Source organism: Podarcis vaucheri, assembly GCF_965113315.1.
Source record: "Podarcis vaucheri genome assembly, chromosome: 4".
Classification (NCBI taxonomy): Eukaryota; Metazoa; Chordata; class Lepidosauria; order Squamata; family Lacertidae; genus Podarcis; species Podarcis vaucheri.
This window is the reverse complement of record NC_138762.1, coordinates 89,368,719-89,378,541: the sequence shown is the minus strand read 5'-3', so window position 1 is coordinate 89,378,541 and position 9,823 is coordinate 89,368,719. Positions and strand designations below refer to the sequence as shown.

Genomic DNA, 9,823 nt, shown 5'->3' with positions numbered 1-9,823 from the left:
GTTCCAGGAGTCTGTTTGACTCCCGAAACCATTCGAAAACCAAGGCGCGGCTTCCGATTGGCTGCAGGAGCTTCCTGCACTCAAGTGGAAGCTGCGTCGGATGTTCGGCTCCCAAAAAACGCTCGCAAACCGGAACACTTCCTTCCAGGTTTGCAGCATTTGGGAGGCGATTTGTTTGGCACCTAAGCCGTTCGGGAACCAAGGTTTGACCGTACTCTGAAATGTATCAGGCCTGAATGGAATCTTTCTTCAAGCAGCTAGCATCTTTCCCTGTCAGTGCTGTCTCCTTGGTTTTCTGGCTGTTTGGGACCATAGTTTCCATCATCCCTGTCTGTTGGCCACGCCGGCTGGGACTGATGGTAGTAGTAAGCTGGCAACATCAGGAGGAGACCCCCATCTCCACGGTAAATCTTTGAACTTTAATTGCGTTTGAAATTAACTGTAAGACCCCCACCCTCAGGAAGGAGCGCAACCAGCCAAAGAGGGAGATTTGTAGCTCAGAAGCTGTCGCGATGCACCTAGTGAAGGCAGACATCCTGAGGAATTACAGGTTTATTGTACTTCTGGCTGCATTGGCCGCCAAAAGCCAGTTTGGATATACCAAATGTTGCATTTGGCTTCCATGGCAACATAAACTTTAGGAGTCCAAACTGCTTGGCTGACATATTTACTGCGATGTTTTTCTTTACTCCTGTTCCCTGCCTTACAAGGTGTCTGTGAGTCCTGATTACTGCCAGAGACAGGTTCAGATGACTGCTATATTATATTATATTATATTATATTATATTATATTATATTATATTATATTATATTAATTTTAACCATTGTTTCTCTTGCTCATGGCTCATTGCCCATCAGGCAAAGAGATATTTTTGCATGAGACTGAAATTGGGAGATATAATTATAGTGTTCATACCACCTTATCATGGAGGGAGAACTCAACTTTGGTTGCATTTCATTGAGAAAGTGCCTAATATGTACTTCTCCAAAGCAAGCTCCAAAGCAGCTATACTTCATAATTTGCACGTCTTCAGGTTTTTCAGTGCAGTTTTCCAAGTAAAATGTGCCTAGTGTTGTCTTGGTTAGTGAAAATAGCATACGAAAGTATTTGGGGAAATTGCTTCAGATGTTTTCTAAAAGTCAGACAGTTGTTTATTTCCTTGACATCTGATGGGAGGGCGTTCCACAGGATGGGTGCCACTACCGAGAAGGCCCTCTGTCTGGTTCCCTGTAACCAGGGAATACTTCTCACAGTGAGGGAACTGCCAAAAGGCCCTCGGAGCTGGACCTCAGTGGGTGGAGATGGAGCTGAACGATGGGGGTGGAGATGCTCCTTCAGGTATACTGGGCTGTTCATGGGGCAGTGCTGGATTAAACCCTTTGGAGGCCTCTTGGCAGCCAAAATCTGGGCAGGGGGGCAGGCCTCGTGCGCACACTGGAATAACCTTGAACTAAGAAAGCTTGATTGTTGTTTTCTTTCAAGATCAAATCAATCTTATTTTGATCCATTGTCACGGGACCCCTAAAAAGTGTGGGGTCCATAGGCCAGTGCCTACTCTGCCTATTTGGTAATCCAGCCCGGCCCCTTTGACTGCAGGAGAGAGAAGAAACGGAAGTTGAGGGACGCCTCCTGATGTGCTGTTCCCCACAATGAAATGGAAGGCTCAACATTTGCCAGGCACTTTCAGATGCTCAGCAGCCTTGTGTGGTTACAACAACCCTGTAAAGTAAGCCAGTGCCATGCGCTCCCCAAATTGCAGCTGAATCCCTCGCAGATTGGCATCCAACCTCTGCTTAAAAGCCTCCAAGGACGGAGAGTCCACCACCGTCCCAGAGAGTCTTGCCGTCAGAAAGTTCTTGCTAATGTTTAGTCTGAATCTCCTCTCCTGCCCTCCCCTCTGGAGCAGCAGAAAACAAGCTTGCTCCCTCTTGCAGCCCTCAGGTATTGGAAGATGGCTTTCCTCTCTCCTCTTCTCCAGGCTAAACATACCCAGCTGCCTCAACTGTTCCTCATCAGGCTTGGTTTCCAGACCCTTCACCATCCTGGTCGCCCTCCTCTGCTCACCCTCCAGCTGCTCAATATCCTTCTTCAACTAGCCTGCGCTGACTGGCAGCAGCTATCCAGGGTTTCGAATGGGGGGGGGGACATTCCCAGGACAGAAGGCCTGCATGCAAAGCAGATGGTTCGATCCTGCGCTATGGAGACCCCTAGCCTGCCTTGAAGGATGTGGGGGTGGTCTCCCTTTGGAAATGGGGCAGCAGCAAGAAGGATGTGAAATGTCGACATGAATCTGTGGATAGAAGATACAGCCCAGCTGCAGGCGGAACAGAAGGCGCCTCCAAGTTCTGACAGAGAAGCATCACCTCTCAGGAGGGGCCTGGTCCAGGTGGAGGGGTTGCCATGGTGACAAGGACCTGCCCTCCTTTGTGACATCTCTTGCTCTTCCCTTAAAAGCCTCTGACTTGCAGGCGGCCATTGTGGGTTAGTGAGGAGAGTCAGGAGAGAGAGGTAGTGGTGGTGGTGGTGGTGATTGTAGAAGAGGAGAGGTTTGCTTGATATTTTTCTTTTTCTTTTATTTATTACTTTTATTTGATTCATTTTATTTGATTTATTTTTATTTTATTTTTTATTTTACCTTTTTTATTTTAACACTTTTATTTTTTATTTTTTATTTTTTATTTTTTATTTTTTATTTTTTATTTTTTATTTTTTATTTTTTATTTTATTTTTATTTTTTATTTGTTTTTATTTAATTTTTTATTTATTTTATTTCTTATTTTTATTTTTTGCATATTTGTGTGCATTTGTGCATATTTGCACGCATTTGTGCATATTTGCGTGCATTTGCACATATTTGCACGCATTTGTGCGTATTCGCGCACATTTGCACATATTTGCACACATTTGTGCGTATTTGCGCATATTTGTGTGTATTTGTGCGCGTCTGTGTGTGTTTGCACACATTTGTGCATATTTGCGCATATTTGTGCGCATTTGTGCACATTTTTGAATATATTTCTTTTGTTTATAGAAGAATAGTTAGGGGTAAGTGTAGGGTTAGGGTGGGGGTTAGGTTTGGGGTTAGGTTAGGGCAGGGTTTGGGGGTGGGGGGATCAGAGTTTGGGATCAGGCTTGGGTGGGAATTTTAGCTAGGTAGTTAGCTTAGATAGTTGGGGGGGATTTTTCATCAAGACGATGTGCCGGCTGTAAGTACCATTCCTTTGCTTTTCTTGGTCTCCTGGGGCCGGAGTGTGAGTCCTGGGTCCCCTCCACAGCTTTAGCTTCTCCAGGGACCAGAGTCTCCTCCCTCACCAGGAAGGGCAAAGAGGAGGCAGGGAGAGGAAAAAGGATCCCTAGGCTAAGGTTGCCCAGTGGCGCCCGATCCCCTCTATCTCCCCCCTCACCTTCACAGGAGAACCAAGAGTCCCTGGGCATGGTCGCCAAACTGTTATCGGAAAAATCCGAGGGCTCCCTTGGACAAAAACAAAGACACCAACCAGGATAACTTGGAGCAAAACAGCAGCCTGTAGGCTTGGCCTTTATTGATCTGTTGCAACAGGGTTCTCCCCTCACCTGCGGGAGAGAGGAGGGACCCAGAAAAATGGTGTGCAAGGCCTTATAAAGACTTGTGGAATTGCCACCCTGTAGATCAAGACCACCCGCAGAAACATCATACATACATCACAGAAGGGGTGTAACCTAAGACCACCCCTCAGTTACATCACACCTACATCACAGAAAGGAGGGGTTGAGGGAGGAGTTGTGGTGGTAACCTGAGTGTCCTGTCACCTGGCTGGTTCCCCCTTTCCCCCTCCCCATGAGTACTTTCCAGGTGACAGAGGGGAGTTTGCAGTTTTCTGCCCCCAGAGGGAAGAGCTGATCATTGTCCTTTGTTCCAGTCTGTGCTGAATCCACTCCCATATGCAAGTTCTTTGTGATCTTGATGGTCTTCTGTCTAGGACCATCAGGGTTGGCATAGCAACTGGGCAGGGCTCCTGTGTATGTGCTGGTATGCTCAAGGGATTATGGCTGCCCTGTATCAAACCTTCCCCATTTTGTAGTCCTTCCTTCATGGAGTAAAATAAAAGTGGAACAGTGCAAATCCGATGTATGGTTGATTTTCTATGGATTTATAACAGAAACGTAGCATATGTAGTGTGTGAGTGTGTGAAGTTTGTACAAACTGAATGATTGGGGGGTGGGTTTCCTGTGACAGTCCTAAGAAGACAAGGCAGAGCAGCCCTTTAACAGCTGGCAATGCTTGTCTTTCCTTTGGGTTGGAGCTCTTGAACCCATAGCACTTGGGGCCTCCTCTCTCTGCCAGCCATTTGTGCTCTGAGGCTGCCTCTTTCCAGCTCTGCCGATTCCCTTTCGGGTCACAGAACTGCAGAGAGATGGCAGGAATTGGGCCAGACGCCCCTCCTCTCTCTCTCACACACACACACCCCCTGAATTGGGACTACCGGCTTCTGAGTCGCTCTCTCTGCTCATCTCTTCTAGGTTCAGGCGCTTAAGGCGGCTGATCAGCTGCAAGAAGGTGGCACCTCTAGAAGTCCTGGAGCAGCCTGCGGTGTCGGGTGAGCAAGTGGCCCTCCTTTTGGGGATGGAGGAGGGCAGGGATGGGCTAGGGGGGCATCTAGTAAAAAGATGCACAGAGCCAGATGGCTGGATCCAAACCGCCTATCTGCAACAGCATCTGGAACCCCCCCCCAGCAACCACCCCATTTTGTGGGGTCTGTTGGAGGAAGCAGGGGGCTGGGCTGTGGGGCAAGGCAGTTGTCAGAGGGGCATCTTCCCTGGGGAGCCATGTTCTGGGGGCAGGAGGTCAGGATTGGCCCCCAAGGCCTGGGGTGTCCTTCTCCTGTAGTAGGACTTGGAATCCAGGAGAAAACTCTTGGAAAAGCCTTGCAAGGGCTCAGGAACTTACCAATCCCCATGTCCTTCACTTTGCAGATGTGCTGGGAATCCACATCCCTTCCGTTGCGGTGAGTATTGGATAAAACGAGAGCAGGGAGGGGATCCCTCAGACCTGCCCCCCTCTTGCACTCCACTCTGCACTCTCAGATGTGGAGGAGCCCTCCCCCCCCCCACAAGGAACTGACAGCCTGACTTTTGCCTTTCAGCTGCTGGACAAAGATCAGCTCCAGCTTCTGGGCATCATCCAGGACTGCCAGGCAGCTCGGCTCAGGGGGCTCCGAACCCTGAAGTACTCCAAGGAGGAGACAGCCAAAGCCATTCTGGTGAGTGATGGGTGGTGTGAGGGACCCCCATGGGGAGGGAAGGGCAGAGAGGGGCTGGCGTTTGGGGTTGGAGCCGTCCTCTGGAGACTCCCGGAAGGAGCTGACTTTCCTCCTCTGCTCTCTTCCAGCACATCCTCGGCCACTTGGAGTACTTCAGGGATCGCCCCCTGAGCCTGGCCCTGGCCTTCGAGGCCCTCCAGCAGTTGAGGTGAGTGGGGTCTTTGGGGAGGGCAGGGCTGCAGGGGGACAGAACTCCAGGGGGAGCTTTGGGTGGGCAAGTCAAGCAGGAGGGAGAAGGGTCAAGGGAGACTTGGAAGAGGCAGTGTCTAACCCCTTCCCTTTCTCTCTCCAGTTTTATGAGACCCCACTTCAGCCCCTCTATGGTGAGTGCGATCCTCCATAGAACAGCAGAGGCAGTTCTGGGGAGCGCAGAGGAGGACAAAGAGGTATGTCCTCTGCTTTAACTTCTCTTTGCACAGCTCTTTCTTCTTTTTACACTCTTACAAAATTTAACTCAGCAGCACTCAACCTCTCTTCTCTCTTTTCCCACAGGAACTGAAGAGGCCATTCCAGAGCCTGCTGGGGGGTCTCCTCCTAGAAGCCCCGAATACTGGCACCCTTCTCCAGTTGCTTACCGTAAGTATCCTGATAGCATCAGGAGTGGTTTTAGGGTTGCCCCCCCCGTCCCTTCCCCAGCTAACTGTCCCATTTCTTTCATCCCGCAGGACCTCCGATATTACGCCCTTTTGGGGAGTGAAGAGCAAAGGAAATTAGGGGCCAGCAGTATATCCCTGCTGCTGGCCCTTTCACGAAGATTCCCGAACCTAAGAGTAAGTATTTTGCCTTCCTGTATTCAGTTCTTTGGTTGCTTCCATCCTTCCTGGGTGGGGCTGCTTCTCTTACACCCATCCAGGGTGGGGTAATAGTGTCAACTGACTCATATTTGTCTTTCCTCTGCAGAACACAGTAATTCGGCCGGAGCTGGCTTGTTTCAAGAATAATCTGAAAGAAGGTAAGCCCCACACCTTGGGGACAGTGAACTCCCTGTCCCTTGTTTGCCCAAGACACACCTCCCAGGTCTTCTTGCTGGGAGTCCTGCAGGATCTGCTCCCTGCCTGGCAGGCCTTTCCCACCTGGCCTGGGAGGGCAGCACCCAGACTGACTCCAGCTACAAGAAGCCCAAGAGGACTGAACAGATTTTCTCTCTTTTTCATTCTTTTCCATCCAGATGACATCATCATTGAGGAGCTGTGATTTTCCTCCTTGAAGGAATTGCCACTTGGACGTCTCAACTGGCCAAAGACTGGCAGAAGAAGAGGCACTCACTGAGAATCAGGAGAGGGACAGATGATTTTTTTTAAAATGATATTTATTGAAAAAAGAATTTTTTAAAAATTACAAAGAAATAAAAAGACAAAGTTACAAGGAAAAAAGACAAAAACAGAAAAAGAAAAAGAAAAAATAAAACCATCATTTTCAAATTCTCGAATTTCATTACCTTCTTTCCATGACCACCTCCTCCTCCCATCTCTTGTATCTTGATTAATAATTGTCACAGCAAATCCTTTCCATAATTCATAGTATTCTGTCCTTACATTACCTTACTCTATTTTCATCTTATCTTATAAAAAACCTTAAAACTTAAGACTTAAGTCTTATTTTTACCAGCTTCTCATAACCATAACCTTTTTACCTGATTCTTTAAACATTTTTACAAGAGCCAAGTAATTTCATTTCAACATTTTTCCAACGTTCATAAAACATTTCTGATAATAAAAAGAAAAAAAAGAATAAAAACAATCCAATCTTCTTCCAGCGTCCCCTCTCCCCGGTCCCGGGATTGTCAGTCCTTTTTTTTATTGACCCATTAGTCTGGCACATTAGCCTGGTGATCTTATATCCGAGGCCTTCAAATCTCTTCCATGTCCCTTCCGCAGCTCTTCTTCATATTTTCCTTTCACTCGTGGGAACTCCAGCTTGGTAGTGTTTTTGACCCATTTCAACAAATCAGCCCCTTTCTCATAGTCCAGACTAGACTCCATGTGGTATTTTAAAGCATGTTTCAGATTCCCTCCAAGATTGGGAGTCCCAGCAGCTCCAAACCTCTGACGGCCCATTGCCAGACTCGGAAAGTCCAAACATCCCTGCATAGGGGGGGTCAGTCCAACCCCCCATTTCCAAATCAATCCAAACTTTGTCTTTCCAAATCTGTTTTTCCCCAAGTTCATTTGTCAAATCCAAAGGCTCATTTTCCTGCTGGGCCAAAAGTCCCTCCATCCCTGGTGCCCAAGATTCAGCAAGGTCCTCTTCTTTCAGTTGTTCTGTCATGGCACGCTCCTGTTTTGGTTCCTGAGTGGGCTCCATATAGTTTCCCACTACCTGTTCAAAGGTTCTGGCCGCATTAGTCATAAAATCCGTCTTCTGACTTAACTGATCCAATAGGGCATTTACTTTACAGAAAGCACCCAACAGTGCTTCTGAAGGCATTGTCCTACAAGGTCACAAATCCTTTCCCACAGTTGTAATCAGTAACAGCTGCAAGTTCCCAGGATTTAGTTACAATTTCACAGTTCCCCTCTAGGGGGGGGGACTTCTGGTTGTTCTTTTTCTTGAAAACAATAGCAACAAAGTTTCTTTTTTAAGATATTTTGTCCATATTTGTTCTTTTAAAAGACGAAAGGAAACAATGGAGTCACAATGTTTCTCTTCTTTTAACTATCTGTCAAAGACATTTGTTTCTGGTCAATGAGCTTCAAACATCAATTCTGACACCCCGCTCCAGGGTCAGGACGGTGGAAAATTACTTTGCTTTAGCTTCACTTCTGCAGGTTTAAACAGCTCAGGAAAAAGTCCCCCTTATTCTCCTGCTACCGAAGGGGGGTTCAGCGATTTTAAATGATGAAAGTCGATCCTTTAAAAGTGATTTTTAAGGCTCTAGTTTGCGTTGTCTTTGCTTTGTTCTGACTGCAAGGAAACGGAAGGGTGACTTCCTGTTTAAACCTTCCCGTTTCAGTACCAAATTAGGGTTAATTTTAAAGTCCAAATTCCTTTTTATTTCGCCAGTTCTTATTTGAAGTCCAAATATTTAATGTTCCAGTACTCACGGTTGGTTATTTTAGATGCCAAATTGTCCCAGGGAAAAGGCAGCGCTCTCCGGCAACGGCTATGCGGCTTTGCTCCACAGAAAAAGCAATTAACTCACAGCACCATGCAACTTCCCCCTCTTCACTTCGGAGCCCGTTTGTGGGTTCCTTTGTGGGTTGGGGGGCGCTAAGGGTGCCCGCCGAGTCCCACGGTCACAGGCTTCATCCGCCTGTGATTTCCAGAAGGGTCCCCGCTACGCCGCAGCGGAAAAGACCCGTTTCATGCGGAGCTGGTCCCTCCAGTTCAGAGGGAGTCCGCCATTGCCGGTGGCGCCACCCCGGAAGTCGAGGGACAGATGATTTAAGCAGCCATGAAATATGGACTGAGATTGGGCAGAACAAGAAAGAAAGAAAGAAAGAAAGAAAGAAAGAAAGAAAGAAAGAAAGAAAGAAAGAATCCATGACAGATGGTCATCTAATCTCTGCTTCAAAACCTGCAGGGAAGGAGAGTCCATCACCTTCCAGGGGAGTCCATTCCTCTGTTGAACAATGTTCAGTAGGAATCTCCTTTGTTGTATCCTGAAGCCATTGGTTCAAGTCCTACCGTCCAGAGCAGGAGAAAAAAAGCTCGCTGCATCTTCCAAGTGAAAATGGCTCTCTCTGGTGTCACTGGATCAAGTTGATCGATTTTCTTGCACTACTTAAACTAGTTTTTAATGGATTTTGAATAAACATGCAATAAATTGTTACTGTTTTGAATTTCATTGTGTTATTGTCTTCTATTGATCTGGACACTCCCCCCCCCCCCACATTGAAATTATTAAAAGAAGGAAAAATAAGATACTTACAGCTGCAAGTGTTATTTTCTGGTTTGTTTACTTAACATTGTGAGCATAAGCACTTAAAACCTTTTTTTCACAGTGGGAATTTCTTATGAATATTTTTTTTTTTACTTAATTTTGCTATTTTGCAGCCTGCTGTTGATGTGGAGTGCAGGATGTTGAGGTGCTGTGTGAGCGGAACTGCAAGAAACAAGGACCAGTGCGGATATTCCCTCACTCTTAAAGAGCTTACCTAGAATACAAGAAGAGCCAGTGGCGGAGGAAAGGGGCGGGGGGGCGGGTCAACCCGGGTGTCATCACTGAGGGGGGTGACAAAATAACAAAAATAAGAGGGGGCTTTGTTTTTTAAAAAAAATGAGCTCACAAAATGTTTTAGTTCAGTCAACAAATGTAACGAAACACGGCTGGCACTTACCACAGGGCCTGCAGCGTGCCTGAGCCACACGTCTCTCCTGGGAGTGACATGGTGGCTTGGGAGCCTGTAGGCTCCACGCTGCCTGAAACGGCAGCATGGGACTTGCACCTGCCCTCCGCCTCTCCCTCAGCTGCCCTACAGCCGATGGGGAGGCGGCAGAGAGGCTCCACACAGCGCTCCCTGGCGCCATGGGTGGCTTGCCCTGCCCCCATTGGGCTGCTTGTCCCAACCCAGCTGCAGGA

The 9,823-nt window shown here is 47.5% G+C and overlaps 1 protein-coding gene across 1 annotated transcript; it reads left to right on the top strand.

The window, feature by feature from the left end:
* Positions 1-3,110: 3,110 nt before the first annotated feature.
* LOC309531076 (uncharacterized protein) lies at positions 3,111-6,595 on the top strand. The gene is made up of 10 exons (XM_082220373.1): positions 3,111-3,207; positions 4,502-4,578; positions 4,955-4,986; positions 5,125-5,241; positions 5,370-5,449; positions 5,594-5,687; positions 5,794-5,877; positions 5,967-6,071; positions 6,202-6,253; positions 6,470-6,595. The coding sequence occupies exons 1-10, from the start codon at positions 3,197-3,199 to the stop codon at positions 6,493-6,495; spliced, it is 678 nt and encodes a 225-aa protein (XP_082076499.1). The 5' UTR covers positions 3,111-3,196; the 3' UTR covers positions 6,496-6,595.
* Positions 6,596-9,823: the final 3,228 nt, after the last annotated feature.

Coding starts and splice junctions, on each gene's coding strand:
- LOC309531076 (XM_082220373.1), top strand. Junction 5,688..5,793: donor GCGCAGAGGAGGACAAAGAG/GTATGTCCTCTG, acceptor CTTTTCCCACAG/GAACTGAAGAGGCCATTCCA. Junction 6,072..6,201: donor GAAGATTCCCGAACCTAAGA/GTAAGTATTTTG, acceptor TTTCCTCTGCAG/AACACAGTAATTCGGCCGGA.